Source organism: Lasioglossum baleicum, chromosome 15 (genome assembly GCF_051020765.1).
Source record: "Lasioglossum baleicum chromosome 15, iyLasBale1, whole genome shotgun sequence".
Taxonomy (NCBI): domain Eukaryota; kingdom Metazoa; phylum Arthropoda; class Insecta; order Hymenoptera; family Halictidae; genus Lasioglossum; species Lasioglossum baleicum.
Window position 1 is genome coordinate 1984127 of NC_134943.1, and position 17502 is coordinate 2001628.

General features: G+C 35.6%; 1 protein-coding gene across 16 annotated transcripts in view; it reads right to left on the bottom strand.

The window, feature by feature from the left end:
* The window catches only part of Unc80 (unc80, NALCN channel complex subunit), a 50843-nt gene that overhangs the window by 19461 nt on the left and 13880 nt on the right, over positions 1 to 17502 (bottom strand). For 8 of the 16 annotated variants that reach the window (XM_076439459.1, XM_076439461.1, XM_076439464.1 and 5 more), the window contains 15 exons: positions 14053 to 14182; positions 12561 to 12752; positions 12336 to 12477; positions 11420 to 11785; positions 10179 to 10629; positions 9457 to 9631; positions 9209 to 9383; positions 8795 to 8936; positions 8464 to 8573; positions 7969 to 8159; positions 7617 to 7832; positions 7280 to 7415; positions 6753 to 6986; positions 3460 to 3714; positions 949 to 1438 (listed from right to left, as the gene is read on the bottom strand). In XM_076439459.1, the coding sequence (XP_076295574.1) occupies positions 949 to 1438; positions 3460 to 3714; positions 6753 to 6986; positions 7280 to 7415; positions 7617 to 7832; positions 7969 to 8159; positions 8464 to 8573; positions 8795 to 8936; positions 9209 to 9383; positions 9457 to 9631; positions 10179 to 10629; positions 11420 to 11785; positions 12336 to 12477; positions 12561 to 12752; positions 14053 to 14182 (3405 nt within the window). The remainder of the gene's footprint in view (positions 1 to 948; positions 1439 to 3459; positions 3715 to 6752; positions 6987 to 7279; positions 7416 to 7616; positions 7833 to 7968; positions 8160 to 8463; positions 8574 to 8794; positions 8937 to 9208; positions 9384 to 9456; positions 9632 to 10178; positions 10630 to 11419; positions 11786 to 12335; positions 12478 to 12560; positions 12753 to 14052; positions 14183 to 17502) is intronic. The other 8 variants (XM_076439472.1, XM_076439460.1, XM_076439466.1 and 5 more) reach the window with 6 other exon arrangements.

Below are 17502 nucleotides of genomic sequence, written 5' to 3' on the forward strand. Positions count from 1 at the left end.
TGAGAGTTGGGATCTCTGGTTTTTCACGTGCAAAAGTATTGTAGTAACGAAAGATAATTGTACTATTTAAGTAGTGTTACTGCCACTGGTAGAAACTGTTCGATCAAACCGATCAAGTGTTCTTTTCAAGTGAATTTTTACCTAACCCATCATGTCTAATGAAAATATAAAAATCAATGGGTTTGTGTGTGTGTAAGTGTAGATGTAGAGGGTATAAAATGAGAAAAGACTATAATTTGTAGAAGGGTTCAATCATCTCCAAGGGTTGAAGATATTTTTTTGATAATCTGTATCGTCATTTTCATTGTTTAATATGTCACTAAACAGTATTCTGTATACTATAGAGGCAAGAGCATTTATTATTCTATTTTCTAATATACAAGGTGTCCAATCTAATGAATATTTTATTGATTATTTATAATAGCAAAAGATATTAGAGAAAACCATGATCAGGTCTGATGAGGCCTGTATTCTTTAAAAAAACGTTTGTCTCTGACATCTTTCCTATTATCAATAGTAATTGAAACATGTAAGATGTTCGAATTAGCTCTGGAACCCAACATATACAATATTATTTTTAACAAACACCTAAACAATTTTTCACAAGTTCAATCGACTACTTTCCTCCAGGGCTGGCAAATACTGTAAGAATGTTTGCTAAAACTGTATCGCATTGCCAATAAGCAATAATTGTTTTGTAAGCAACAAGTATCTTCTTAAAGCGCAGAAGAGATACGAGCGTAAGTTAAAATACTTGGACAAGAGGCTTCGAAATATTAGCATGCAGTATCGTGCAAGCTGTTAACTATCAATTGTACGGAAAGTAATTTCTCAAGACAACAATTGTTACAAGTTTAGAAAAAATATGGTGAGTTTGTAATGAGCTCTGGTGGCGTATTCACATGAGTTTGATGTGTAATGTATGAGATCGATATTTGTAAAGATTACTTGTATTTCTTTCCTACGCTGTCCTTCCTTCGTACAGGGGACACTTGAGTGCTGGTCTGCTCGGACACTTTGCGGCTGCGCTTGTCCTTCTTACTAGTCTCTTTCTTTTCCGCGTCGAAGTCGAAGATCCCTGTGCCATTCAGAATTCCAAACTTCTCACCATAAATCTTTCTCACGGACTTGATCAGTCTACTGCTGGCCCGCATTTGTCGCCGATGACAGTACGGATGGCAGTAATTCTGGTGCGTGCAGTAGAAATTCAAGGAGTTGGAAAATTGCACCAACACCTTCATCCATGGGAAATTTTTATTGGTCTCATCCGTCTCGTTACTGTCGCTGGGACTCTCCGGCGGTTGGTCGTCTATGAGTATTCCCGGGGACTCTTCACCACTAATTTCACCGCAAAAGCCGGGTTCGGATGTGTCACTTCTGTCTGACAACGAGCTCACTTTCCTCTTCGATTGGATTGAATCCGCTCGTTTCACTGCAACTGATAATTAATCAACGTATTTAGTAATTGTATTGTTACGCTCACTGTTACTGTGAGGGAGGTGTAGAACGAATTTTTGAAATAATGAGAAGCAAGTATTTCATTTACAAATATGCCCAAAAACATGAAAATTCAGTATTACACGTGATCAGTGAAGTTTTGATTAGCACCGAGAATAACTTTATTTTCAAATGTTTTATTATAGAACATGAGTTGTAGAAGAAGATGTATAGAAAAGAAAGACTTTTCTCTTCAAGTGTGTGGCATATTGATGAAAAAAGTAGGGAAAGTGTTGAAGAAGAATAGGTTAAATATATTAAATATATTACATGATTGTCCAGTAGCTACGTACGTGTAGCAAGGGAGTGTGCATACTATAAAAATGTATTATAACAGAAAAACATGTTCTTGTATTTACAAGCAACTCTCGTATAACACGGTAGTTAGGTGGGTAAAAATTAACAATATTACACTATGCATTGAGTCATCCCATGAATGTTAAAATGCAAAATTAAGGAACAATTTAGGAGAACTTATCTGTAAGATCAGAGTTCTCTGTGAAGAACACTGTGAAGAGCATCAAAATATTGTCTCCAAATTTTTTTTTATAGAAACCTGTTCCTTTTTCTCGTGTACCTTTCCTAAAAAATTTATAAAGATGTAGAATATGAACCGAAGAATTTTTCTGATTCCCCAATATTTTTCTACCCATGATGTACGAGGATTATACACAAATGAGAGTCTAGTAAACGGCGTATGTTATGTTTTATGTTTATAGAAAGACGTAGAAACAATTTGTTGCTCAAACTAGCAATGGAAGAATCGCTAATGTAATATACTTTATATACTTACTTAAATGAAAATTTCATTTGTTACAGTAGCTTATTCTTTCATTCCACATGGAACAACGAATTGTTATTAAGTCTTCCTGTAAATTTCATAAAATCTAACATGCACCCTTCTACTAGATAATCACACACCCATTCAAATATTCATTTGTTAAATTGTATTTAACACGACATATTTTTCAACTCGAACATAATTCCGGTGTCAAGTTACTAGTGTTGAATGATTGTAGTGAGCATTATGTTAAAACGGGGTAGCAGGCCAACGAATGTGTTCCACTGTAAAATGGTTGCTCTTCTGCAGGCGTTTCTGGTACATGGTTTGCAGGACAAGAAAACATAATTAAGAAATTATACCTTATCATCGTACATATGTGTATGGAAACATTATTAATTAGTGTATGCAAAATAGACCTTCCAAAAAGTGTCCCTACCGTTTTTCAAGCAATCTGTGTGCATGTATATGTCTGTATGGAAGTTTCTAGTGTTTTGTTTCTGTGTTTACGTACCAGCTACGAGACAGCTTCTTAATCTGTCTGGAAGTATCAAGAAATGTATTTCGTACCATTTTACATGTCCATGGAATAGTTTGGAAAATTGCATTTGTATCAAATGTCTCACATTGTGGAGTTATTATGAGAATTTTGTGAGCAGTTAGTAGAAACAGTATTCTATGTGTGTTTAAAAAATTTCTATATTCTATTTTTAACTAGGGCTGCCATCTATTTAAGTTTCTTTTGCTTCATTTGCAATGAACTGAGTTGTAAGTTAAATTGAAGTTAAATTGGAGAACATTTTAGTTTAATTTGTAATTTCTTAATTTATTACCTATTTATAGTTGTATATGTGTTTAGCAACAATGTGGAGGGAAGGCCCAGGCAACTGCTTCCCCGCTGTTGTGTGCTTCACGATTCCTACTGCCAATGCACCGGTTCCCCCACTTTCAATTATTGCATATTGCCTCTATCGCATGCCCCATCCTAATCCCCCCACTTTTTTTTACACTGCACTGGAATTTGGTGGGGGGGGGGGCAGGAGTAGGGAGAGGAGTTCCCCAGGCCTGGTGTAGAGGGTTTAAATACTCTCTCTCCTAGATGAATGGCTCTACAAATGGCAGCCCTATTTCTACCAAACGCTGTCGTCAGCTGATATGAACCTCTTTCGGTTAGTACTCACAGGCTTCGCATTCGGTGTCCTTGCCCTCCTTGGTGTCGCGTCGAAGTTTCAAACTTCTTTTCTTAAACGAACCGGTCGTATTATCCGTGGTATCGCGCCGAAGAAGAAATGGCCGACCTTGCGGTGGTTGTACCCGCTTTGCCTTCTCCTTTTCCGCACTCTGGAAATCCTCCCCTTGAATTGTAACAGTCGATTTGCTACTACCTTCTGATTGGTTATCAGGTTCGCAAACAACAAAACTAATTTTGCGTTCTGCTGAAAATTTAATCCAGAGTGATTAGATTAAGTGAATCGAAACAACGTAATGTTCCTTCACTAATACTTACGAGAAGAGGATCAGGAGTGGAAATGCGGTTTTTAACGAGTCACGCTTCAAACGTAGGCCGCGATTTGTTTTGTTTAAAAAATATCTCTGTTATTCATATACCCCGTTATTTGCCATTTGTGTACAGTATGTGATATTAATAGGTAATAGTACTGTGGCAATAATGATCAATCCAATTTCTCTCATTTCTGATTAACTTTTACTTGAATTAATTCAGTTAATATTGACATAACTTATTAATTAATTGATCTAATACTTACACAATGTATATACACATTTACAATCCAGGAAATAATGAATTAAACGATTCAATAGGCTGACAATGATAGTTTTTGAAAAGATTACTTTTAGGCTACAGAGAGTTAGAGCAAAGATTTAGTATGAAGTAAATGAGAGGTTTGACATAAACAATTAAAATTGTTCAAACTATTCCTTGCACACTCCACATATATCTAAATGAATTTACAAAGAATATTTTTGTTACGAATTGAATTAGAAATTGAAGGAGAAATTGAAGTAGAAATTCTAAAACATCTTATTTAACCTAGCTACGATGAATACATTACAATACATAAATAATTTGTAGTTTAAAATTCTTGATTACAGAGTACAGTGCATGGTAGAGTAAATACATAGTAGTAGAATTTTGTCGAGCATGTCTATTGTATATAGTAATTAAAATTATTAGTAGAATCACTTCAAAGAATGGGCCAAAGACAAATTATTTCGTCAACAATGAACTTTCAGTAGTAGCAACGAATGTTCAGTTTCAGATAATGTCTGAATATTTAATGATTATAATAATCTATAAACTCGAAGTTCAGACCTACGGTCTGAAGCTGGACTCAGTACAAAACGTATTTCTTCTTCTGACCTTTTCCTTGTTAGCATGTTTTCTCTATAATGCAAGTGTGTTTCTAATTAAACATAAATCATATAGAACCGTCAAATATAGAAAAATATTCGAGAAGCGATAAAGACTTGACGTAGGTAGAAGGGATAGAATCAGAAAGAGTTACAAAATAATATGAGCAGGATTGTCAAGAAGCGAAAGAAACAGATTGAGGAGGATACTTGTATGAAATAGGAAAATAGCGAAGCAAGTAGTGATATCTTCGTCAGTTGTGGTAGAGATGTGAACATTTCTACCGCGAAAAATAGATTCATAAAAGAACCGATTAATAATCATATTATTGGAGATAGAAAGAAGAGATGATTCGAGTGTTTCCATCGGACGAACGAAGATAAAAGACGAGAATTGTCGCGTGTCAATGGAATAGTAAAAATAGACAATCGATTGAACAAGAAAATACAGAGTTGAATTCAATGAGAACGAAGGAAAGTAAGACGAAAGAAAAGTAGTTCAAAGAATCATTAAAAAGTCTCCCCAAAGGTGGTAACAAAAAGTTATAAATAGGAAAGAGAAATAAAGGAAAAGTAGTCGAAGAAATAATAAAATTGGAAGAATTAATCTTCCTAGAACAAGTTAAAGAATATTGAAACACATACAAAACAGAGAAACATAAAATTTTTCCATGGTTCATTGTGCACCATATTGGTTGTTTGTAGAAATCTTTTGTATCACTCTCGCATACATTTTCGTTTGTTTTCGCAATGTTAAGAAAACTTACTTGTTTTTCCATTCTGCTTCTTCGTTATGTCAATGCAAATTTTTATGGTGAAAATGAAATATCGAAATGATGCATAGGTACGTGTTCTGTATTACATTTTTATGATTACAGAGAGGAATAACAATAATACGTTATACAGTACATGCAGACCACTCATAATCATTCGATCGATTTTAAACGCGACAAACTTAGTTAAACAATTTTCTTTTTAGCTTTCTCATTTTTGCATCGCTTATCAGTTTAAATCATTGTTAACGTTTTTGTAATTAGTTTTTGCTTTTTGAAATTTATACTCACTTTTCAAAAGCAGAACAAAGATTAAAGTCGTTCAAATAATAATGATCGGTACTGTACAGGAATATAAAATGAAAGACATGTCACGAACCATATTATAAAAGGGAAAAGGTGAGAGATAAGAGAGTGCAAGGGAAGAAAATATATACACAATCAACGATGTTATAAACTCCATAAATTTCGATTACAATGATTCAATACTTTCATCGAGGATTTTTCGTTTTATGTATACCATTCGAGTAATGGTGTATGAAAGAAGGGAAGAGAGTTGAAGTCAAGTCAGTGCGAGTGGCGACAAGCAATGTCGCCAGATTAGGAGAATTAAATCGAATTGAAGGGAAAAAGTTACCCCCTCTCTGCCAGTTCCAGATTAGTCACGTGATATTGTGATGCATGTACGACAGAGACGTAACGCATCACGTGAGCGGGCCATGGCGGAAGCGTGGGAGAATAGCGTCGTAGAAGGGGAAAGTAGAATGGGGAGGCAAGTCTTAATCTGGCGACAAGCGTAAACTGAGAAAATTAACGAGACGATAAGAATGCGTTTGTAGGGTAAATGGCAAGCAGAATTTTTTTAGTAATTATACAGGGTATTCCAATATCTTATCAGAAAGGAAAATGTTTTATTGCTCACAAGCAGAAATGAAGGACTAATTAAATTCACTGGGCGAGTATTCACTGTAATACATCCACTATATTGAATATTCTGAAACACCCTGTATATACTATTGTATCGACGAGAAAATATAGAAATAACAATGAAGATGGATTCGAAAAAAATGAACGGTTCTGGTACGAGGAGAGGTTTTGAACTTCAAATTATGGTCACCGTAAGCGCAAATGAATATGGAAATTAATTTTGTACAAAGAAGCAAGGAAATTAGTTATAACCTGAAAGAAATTCACAAAGGCTATGTATACGTACACAAATAAAATGCATCACACAATTATTACTTTTTACAGAAATATACATGAGTGTGTCACATGAAAATTTTATCGGCATACTACAATCTACGTTCAATAAGTTTGTTATCGATACTTACCTACAATCGATTGAAGGCTTTGAGCTGATGTTTGGGAATGACCCATCGATGAGAGTGCCATGCTCCATCGTCGTATCGTTTCTCTGGGCGGCGGGTGTTCTTTTGTTAAAAGTTCATTAAGCTTTGGCAAAGTTTGATAAGTTTCCCTTAAAAATGCTGTCACTTCCAAAAGTAGAATGCAGGCAACGAGACGAAGCGCGACCGGGCACTGAGATCCGTAACCGTTTATACTGGCTGCAATAATTGTTATTTTATTAATTTCATATTGATAATCATATGCTCGACATTTTCGAATTATTGGTAAAGGAAGGAACCCTCTTTTAAACCCTTGCCTTTTTAAATTGGTTTTAATCTAAAACACATAACTCGATGAATTTTTAATTTTGATGTTCTAATAAATGTTGTCCTACATATAATGGTGGTGGAAGGATTTGGATAAAAAAAATTGATTCATTGTGGGAGTCATGAATTAATTTCCACACTTAATACGAGAATGAATCATGTATCTGAACGGTTTAACAATTTACCTTCATCGAGAAAGTCCTCTTCTTCATCTTCGATAATTAAATCTCTCTGCTTGCCTTCGTCGGAAATCATTGCTGTTATTTGATCCATATTCTGCTTATCTTCTAGCAACAACTCTTCCAGACGTGCGCCAATGGCCTATTAAATAGAATTTATTAATTAACTGCTTCAAAAATGGAATATGATAATGCGTATAACGAAAATCTTCCATAATGAGTCCTCCATACTGTCAATGTAATTGATTATATGCCATTTAACCAAGAAAAGTGTCTCCTACTATTTATCCCAATTCGCTATGACAGTTACAAAGAAATAATGATATTGTTAGGCGTGTTGTACCTCTGCCCACTGGTAAAATAATTTTCCAGCAGTACGCTGCGTCACGTGAATTCTGGTAATCATCGAGGCTGCAGTTTGGCTACTGATTGGCACTGATGGGCGATACACAGGGAAATTCGATTTCATCCATGTTGGCCATTGCCCCTTATTGCATAGATGAACAAAATGTGCACACTCTAACAGTAAGCATGCTCGCGCCACTACCGGTGCGTATGGCTAGAAAATAATATATACAATTATTTACAATCCAATAAGCTATTCGAAAGAAGATCATTTAAACCATTTCACAATTCGGTTTTGCCGAAGTGTTACGAAATCGATTTAATATCGTGTAGATGTAAAATATTTTTACAAGATCTAAAATGGCCGCCATTAGATAGTGATCGGGAACCGAGCCCGGTTGGCAAGTCTCTAGCAAGAATGAAAATCTTTGCATTCCTTCGAAGATGGGGTTGCGTGGTACCAGTCTCCTTTCTTTCAAAACAACGAATTCGGACTCCCTCGAAGCTTCGCCGGATTCCAAAGAATTTCTTCTACTGAAATCTGTGTAGAATCAGATTAGAACACGAAGTACTCCAGTTGGTTCGAGTATATTAGTAAATTGTACAGAGTGAGCAGCTTCATTAGATCAACTTGAATATCTCACTTTCGGGCAATTTTAAAGAAATATTGATGACCTTGAAATTCTGAAGACATGATCTTGAAAATGTTTTGCGTACTACACCGCAATTTTTGTCTTTTAGAATGAAATAATGCTTATCTTTAACATTTTTTTTATCATCAGAAATAAGTGAAATACTCTAGGAAATACTCTAGGCGCAATTATTATAATTCATTGTATACTCACAACTTCCAGGTGCCTCTTCGAAGCTCTCTTTCTTTTTACTCTTTCTAAATCCGATTTTCGTCAAAGGGTTTTTCATTCGCCGTATCGCTTTTTGGAAAGTTAAACCCACGCTTAAACGTAAGATACAAATAATAACAATTATTATTACTATTAAAACATTACAGTCAAAGTTTTTATATCACGCGTGAAACAAAGTAATCTATATGGATTTTTGCAATGGACTTTTCAACTTTTTGAAACTGTTGCACAGCAGTGTACATTTTTTAGTGTTGCCAAATTTCCAATTTTATAATATTCATAATTTTCAGGTTTCCAATAAAAATTTACTCACCTGTGCCCTGACGCAGACGAACTACGATAATGACCATAATGAAAACTTGTTTGTCTGACGAAACTGCCGTCTGTTGGCGATTCACTGCTTTCATGACTGTCTGTGGAATCGGTCCTACCGTTTTCCTTTCGAAAGCAGTTAACTGAAATAGAATATGTAAACAAGCTATACAATTTTCTTTCTAAAATTACATTTTGTACCCAGTCAACAAAATCTGTTCGAGCAGACTAATTGTAAGACCAAATGTCTGCAATCATACTTTTCGAGCAAAACGGGGTCATTCTGATGCCAAGATATGCTTGCAACAGGATTTGCCACCAAATTTGGTGCGAAATTTATACCAAATCAAGAGCAGATTGCTTATTTGGTAATTATTAGTCGGCAGACTAGAATTTATAAGTTATCAACACGTACCCATGCCACCGATTTGAAAGCGAGTCGATTTCCGGACTTTCCCACCTATAGACTCTATTCCCAAGTTGCGTTCGCTTTGCCTCGGCGTGAGAATGTAATGTTTTTTCCTTAAATTCACCAAGGGACTCTGACTGACTTTTGCATTCTCCTCACTCAGTTCTGTTTCAAGAAGACTCTAAAGTAGAAAATAGAAATCACGTCACTTCGAATAGGAAGATGTCTGTCCCACCATAATCATTGGCACATACCGCACAAGTCGATGATGTACTTCTCTTTTTGAAAAGGAACTTTCGAGTTCCTCTGTCGTCTACAGCGTAACAAGTATCATCACCAATGTCTGCGGGCTCTTCCAAATCTGATTGGTGTATATGCCTAAAATAATTATAATCCTCTTTGTAACGAATCCACCTTTGGTTACGTGCACTAATAACAAATAAACAACATTAACGGTCATTCAAACAACTATTTCATTCCGGATTACAAACGTATGGAGGGAGAACAATATTACATTCAATTGAAAACAACGAATAATTGGAAATAATTTTTCTGTTCAATGTTTAAGATATTTTACTTACATTTTTTATATAAAAATGAAACTTTTTGGATTATATGAAAACACACCTCAGGGGAATAAGAAAAGACAAAACAATATACTTCTTACAAAATTCAAAATTATATAAACTTATGAATACTACAAAATTAGATGAGAGATTCATACAAAATTATTTTCATTTATTCAGTTTTCTATTGATTTGTTCGATTTCACTCTGTTTTTTTTTTTAATATGAGGGAATCAGATTGTAGTTGTTTATGCAAATATAAGTTGGTTAGTTAATTTGTAAACACTAGTATTAAGAAGAATATATTTTATTAAATTGACATTTTTAGACAATGTAAATTCCATACATTCTATAAATGCATAAATCCACATTCTAATTATCAGATACAAATGTGCTTGCAAAATGTTTACCTGATAACGCGAGTCGTTTGAACGTTACTGTTACATCGTTTGTTAGGTCGATCCGCGGAGTCGATGATTCCGCTCAAGATGACGCGACGGAAGATGCCGCAATGAACTTCCTTGACATAGGTCATGAACTGCCGGAGGTCGCAGTACAAGCCGATATTTTCCTGAGCCTTTAACTCTTTCGTCGATTTCAGGAAACGCGTGACCAACGGCTTAAACACGCAGTTAAAGATGTGACCCTCTATCACACGCGTCTGATGGCCACCAAGACTGTAAGATGCGGCTACGTTTGTAGAAGCTGCAGTGGTCATAGCTCCCTGGCCGGTTACGTTTGTGTTTCCGAACATGCCTCCTCCGCTAACCATCCCGGGCCCCATCAAATTAGCCCCGTAGCTCGCCATGTATCCAGTTTGCGACGCAACTTCCGGGGACTTGCTTGAACCCCTTTTCTGATCTATCGGTGGTAATCACAGAGAAGTTTTTAAGATCTGTAGAAATTGACAGTCAAGGGCAACGAAGCATCTGCGATGTAAATGTTGACGCATCGGTAATCAGAAATTTTATACAATTTGGCCCACAATGTTCATTCGGAAAATATACATTCAGATTTGAAATAACCACATTCAAAACGATACGATTAGGTTTATGGTCGGCTCCTTGGGCGAAGATATCTGACGACGTTATAATCATCTCCATTTCTAGTACAGTAATGCCTCCATATGTGTGAAATTGTATGCACATTTCTGAAAAATTTATCCTTACTGACACGGATTTAATTATTTCTTTTATAACACTTTATCTATAATCGTGATATTTTTCTTATTAAAATGAATATTATTTAATTCACTTATTTGAATTCTTCATTATCTGAATACATACAGAGGAGATCTCAAGCTTTACAATGAGGCTTAGCACTGTGGCCAGGTAGCTCTATAGTTCTATTGTATCGTGGATGAAACAAGTACTTCGAAGTATATCGTGTCTGGTCTCATTTTATTCAGAAAAATGTCACAAATATATTGGTAAAAGTTTCATGACAAATCAATTAGAAACAACAAAGTTTATCCCGAAACATATATCGAAACATTACTGTACTTTGAACGTGGTATTGACGGTTATTACGTGTTCAGGTGTCTTCTTTCGAGATACAGACAATAAGACATGTCACATTAACACGAACATACAGGAGCTTGAAAGCGAACAAATACACACGGAGCGATTTTCGTTTCCCTCGATTTACTCACTAAGTGGAGATAGCAACGAACATGGATCCACGCAAAATCCAGTAAATGCGTGAAAGAATTCCAAAATTTCTGGTATTGGTAGATCCCGCACCATTGTTCTCAGGAATCGCGAGAACTGCTTCGAACTGGCTCGATGTAACTTGCCAAGGATCGTTTGAGCCTGCGAACGACAGAAATCCGCATGTGTTCCACGCATTCCTTCCATGCAGTTGTTCGGGCAGCCTAAGTGCTTTACTACTCTCATTACGCAACTCATAAGAATACTGTGCGACAGAGATTTCGCCTTTGGCGTATTGTTTCGATACTCGTTCTCCGATGACTCTTTTTTCTTTCCGGTTTCTGATTTTTCTATCACTGTTGCAGACTCTGCAAGCAATGAGATTCTACATTATTAGACTCCGGATGTTTATGCAAAATAAAAAGTTTGTGCATCAATTGGAAGACGCAGAAGCTAAATATAAGTTTATATTCTTCATTAATCATTTTAATGTGGTGGGAATAATATATTAATACTCTTAAAGTCTTTTAATATTTTCACTGTTTTAAATTGCATTCGCTCATTTTTATTATAAATGCATAAAATCCGGAGTCTATACATTACACATTCGATGAATTAATTATTTTCATGGATTGTGATCAGACTGCGAATCTTCATGCATTTATGGCATGGTGTACCTTTTAGTTGAAACACTTTCCTTCCTGCAGATTTGTATAAAATAATTCTTGAAAATGAAAATTTTCATAGAGATCCTCGATTTAATTATTAGTACACTGCAGGTCTTTACGCAAATTAAAAATTTTTTACCTCAATTGCAACAACATATGCTTAATTTGTTTGATTAAAATTTGTTACACTATGGATAATAGTATTCCATAAAAGGGCAACTTTTCATCGAATGATTGTACAAAGACGTACCTGCTATGCTCCCCGCCATTTCTTCGCGAAGACACTGTTTCATGACTCCCATGTCCATTAAAAGTTCCACCAAATTCAAAATATTCTCACATACTCGCAAAGTACAGCAGTTGCTGTCCCTCATAGCAACTGAACGAACAGCCTGGTAAAATATTAAACAAATACTGTATATACATGTATGGCTGCATACAAATATTAAATGTTATTTACTAAAGGCGAACCTACCTTTAGTACCACTTGCAGATCAATATCACCTTCCTTAGTGATGTAACAAGAAGACCCAGGCGCTTCCGGAAACTCGTCGCTACCGTAAGTAATATTAGAATCTGTCTGCGATCGTGTAAGGCTCGGCTTCCTTTCGGAATCTAAACGACTACCGCGCATACTGATAACGTCTAATTGACTGTCGATCGAAGCCTAGAAAGAAAATTGTACCAAATCAGTTATAATATATCTAATTAAAGAACAAAAGCTGGCACATTACGTTTGATATGGGAATAGACACTTATGACGCTTAGAAAGTTTTGTCACATAGTTTTCCTAGATAAATCTTTAAAGTGTCCGATTAAAGGAACATTTTCAAATGTAGTTTATTATTCGAAGTTATAAATAAAACTTACTCGTATATTCGTTGTAAACTACACTGTACTTATTATCATTCAACAAATGCTTTTGGATCTATCTAGTATTTTTATACTTATTCTTCAATATAAATTTTTATCCTTGGACACGCTTCCTTCTCCAGTGTAAATATTGCCTGAGTTTCATTGTGTTTACTGATTGAAGAATTAGGATTCTCACTTGTGCAATTCATTTAAAAAATTCGAAATTTTTTGGGTTGATAAGCTTGCTGTGAGTGTAAGTGTTCATATTTGATCCATGAAATATTATGAAAAAGTGCTTGGCTAAGATGTGATGGCATTAGTGTACTATGTATGTAGTGATATAGTAAGTGTAGTCGATTAAAGAAGTCTTTGCTCCCAGACTTTATCAGAAACCAGCATTCTTTATCGGTAACACGATATTCTTTTTTAATGTCTTATTAATTGGACTCATACTACGAACTTGATTAATTGTTCTATTTGTTTTCCAGAAGGCATCAGTGACGTTCATGAGTGAAACCCCCCACGTGGCAAGTTCTTCCTCTACAACAGGCCTGTTCAACTTCATTTTCGTCGCGAGCCACACGTTCCCCACCATCAATCAGTCCGTTCTCCCACCATAGCGGAACGAAGAAGTGGGAGAACTGGCCAAGTGTGGCTCGCAGCCCGCGAGTTGGACAAGCCTGCTCTACAACGTTTTGGTGACAATAATGCATAAAAATTCATGAGCGCAGATGGGATGCAAAGTTTCATGAACGTATGGTAATGTATTAGTTAATTTTCTTATTAGTTTAATCTATTAAAAGAAGCAAAATATATCCTCGAAGCTGATAAAATGCAAATATTTGAATTGCATGAAAACAAAAGTCTCCAGAAATTGCACTTACGATGACATGCAATGCAATGTTCAATTTTACATAGCACTTTAACTATGCCAGAGAAAAATCATATTTTATACTTGCTGACGTTTACGTTCGTTTCAATCATATAGCAAAACTTTCCCAGCATCGTGGAAGATTGTGTGCGGTCATCGACCATCGAAATGAAAAACAATAACGGAAAGAACAGTGTAGCATCAGGGATTTGGGGTAAAATGTAATTTGTACGTTTCCTACCTGTCGCTTCATATAATCCGGGGATGGAGTGGGTGTGTGTTCCGTGACGGTGATAATAGGATTCGGGGCGGTGTATGATTGACTATAAAACCGACTTTGCTTCCTCTCAATACGAGTATCGCCGATGTACCTACAAGTTAGAATTCATCAGAGGGCTGACATAGTAGATCGACTGCGCCAACTCTCCCATGCTACTTCGAATGTGAGTCCTAACTAAGCGCTACTATTTCAGCTCTAAGGTCCTTGTCTACTTTGGTGCGTTTGCCATACCATGTAGCATGCTCGATGCGTTCGTCAAACAGCATCTCACTATATACGTTATCCCAAATTTTATGTTCTGCCAGGATTCGTACTATTGTTTATCTCATTTGACCCTTCGATAAATTAAATATTCCCATATTTTTAGACACAATTTGCGCACGATGTTTTAGGAAATAGAAGTACATAAATAAGTACACTGAAATTGCACTTTTTCTATTTAGAGAATTTTATAATGAGACTGTTTTTCGACACTTCTTGGTTTTACCATTAGAAATTGTCTCATTGATAAACTTTTTATATCAATCAACGTTGATCTGTTGATCATACATTGTTGGAGAAGCTTAATAATTCATGGAGTATTTCATTAAATTTATTTGGTGTTTAGACGCGTTAAACTTGATTGTAAATTACACATCGTCACTTTAATTTTAAAGACTTTTTTGTGCACGAAAATAACAAGGAAACTTTCTGTTTTTTATGAAAATTGAGTGTTGTTTCTACAGAAACTAAAATACTGTATTTATTATATAGTTGCGTATTCTTTACTTTCGTTAAAGTTTTGTTTTATTATGTACGGCACAAGTGCATGCAAATTGAACCATAATAAATATCGATTTTTTTATTTTTTTCACAAGGGTGTACAAGTTATGAATTCTGGTTTGACAGCTTCAAGTTTCTAAACATTATTATGTATCAAGTATGATTTATTATCCCAAATTCGTGTGCTGTTGTAATCAGCATATACATATATAATTAAAGTGACGATGCAATATTTTATTTGGACGTTCATCAAATAACATTTGGGAGCAACGTTTACCATTCGTTTCGAATATGGCCAGATATCATGCATAATTCTGAAAAGGTTCAAATCATCGTTCTATGTACTTTATTATTTACACGGTATTCGGAGTATAAACATTAAAAAATTGCAAAAAAGGAAGCTCAGAAGTTGTGATGTACTTTTGCTTAGGAAATGGACGGTGAAGTACATTGCAGTGAAGTTTTGCGTATTGTGGATATTTGCAGAATACTATTCTTATCAGAGGTTACGTTTTGTGAAGGATTCTTAGGAATATTCGCCTAATCATTATGAAATATGCTCTCGAAGACGTCTTAACCTTTGCAAAGTGCAACAAAAGAGTGGCATACAAATTCAAAGTAAATATATTTATTCTTTTCACGCTCGTAATATCGATAATACGTGTGTACGAATGTTTTTTTTTATTAGTCTCCTTAAATGACCGATGAAAATGGCGAAATGAAAAAGGAAGTTCTGCATACGTAGCAGTAGAGTAGAACATACTTGAAAAGACATTACACGTTCTCTATGAGCCTCATACATACAGTGGATCCAAAAAAAGTATTTGTTAATACTTGTATATGAATTGTTAATAATGAAACTATGACAATTTCGTTAAGGAAAATAGTACAATAATAAATTTAGACTCATTTTAAAGCTCGAAACCTCTGCTTTCACACATCATCATTCATTTTTCTTGCAAATTATCATAGTTCAAATATCGACAAGTCCTCTCGAGAATGGGAAATTTCGCATACTTTTTGGAACGACTGTATATCAGTATAACAATGCGCAGGAACCAATGTGGTTGAATGTCAAATATTGTTCACATGGGGCGAACACGAGCTGGAAACGTCGCTCGACACCTTCAGAAAAGGTCAATTGTTACGACCACCCCTGCATAGAATACTCAAGAATGCTCGTCCACACAAGATGATTCGTTCAGGCACGTAAAGATAAATTATTTTTTCGTTTCTTGATGTTTAGCATTGAAAGAACCGAGCATCAAAGAGAGAGAGAGAGAGAGAGAGAGAGAGAGAGAGAGAGAGAGAGAGAGAGAGAGAGAGAGAGAGAGAGAGAGAGAGAGAGAGAGAGAGAGAGAGATCACTATGTTGACGATGAGTGTTATCAAATGAGTAGGCTACGGATCATTATGCAACATACAATTTTGCTAAGTCAACTATAGGAAACAGAAATTAAATAAAAAATATATTTGTTTTCATAACTCTCAGTCACAAGAAGTGTAAAACTATTCTTCACCATTAACTGCTATAGTATGGTCTGTGAGATTTCTTTAAATTTTCATTCATGGTATTTCCATACAATTAAACTCCAATGTTAAATTCGTCAAATTATTGACAGTTTATACAGGGTGTGGTCGGAGGGTTGGTACAACCGGGCAGGGGATGATTCTACATGTAAAAATAAATCAAACGAAAAGAATAACATTTTTTCTGTCGGTTTCACGTACTATAGTATACGCAGGAAGTAGAATTGATCGGCCATGATCAGACGCGTCAGATGATTCCTATCTAATAGCACGTGTATTTGCTGCATTTTCAAAATCGGTTTTCTCAAAAACGAAAAATGTTTTTCCGTTTTTCGACTTATTTTTACATTAGAATCATCCCCTGTCCAGTTGTACCACCCTCCCGGCCACACCCTGTATACGCGGTGTCTCATTCAAAGTTTCGCACGCAATTATTTCCCATTTAAAGCTTGTTGTATTATCATTTAAGTGTATTGTTTAAGCTTTTGAATGATACTAAATCATCTTGAATGACCGTGGAAGACGAAAGTGTTAAAGGTCAGTGAATTTGTCTCGGGATAGGTTACCTACATAAGAACATATAGTTCCATATGAAACAAAATTTTAAAAAACAGAGGTCACCTTGAGACCTCGGAAACAGAGTAAGTTTTATTTTAAATATCTTCTACAATGAGCTATCAAAATTCAAATGGGGCACCTTGTATATCCAAGTATTAGTAAGATTAATTTACTTTTAGCCAGCGATTTGAAAGACCACCTATAGCAGTTAATTTCAACATATACAGTAGTTAAGAATTTTTGCCTAATGCCTTCAGAGCTTTGGATTTGACGTATTCATTATTGCCATAAGTACGTAAAATCCACTGTCTACAAATCAGGTTAGTGTAAGGAGGAGACCGTGAGGGAAATCAATGTGAAACGTGATAGATAGCCTACCGATGATTCCGGGTATCGATATATTGATAATGGACGAACGTCTCGACGACGTTAAGGGAAAGGCATGAGAAAATGACGTGTTTACAGTATACGTTGTACTTTGCCAACGTGCCGGGGCGGCTAGGGCGTGGCGTGTGTTTTAAGGATAATTGTGCGCCCTACCGGAAGCAGGAAGCTCGTAAAA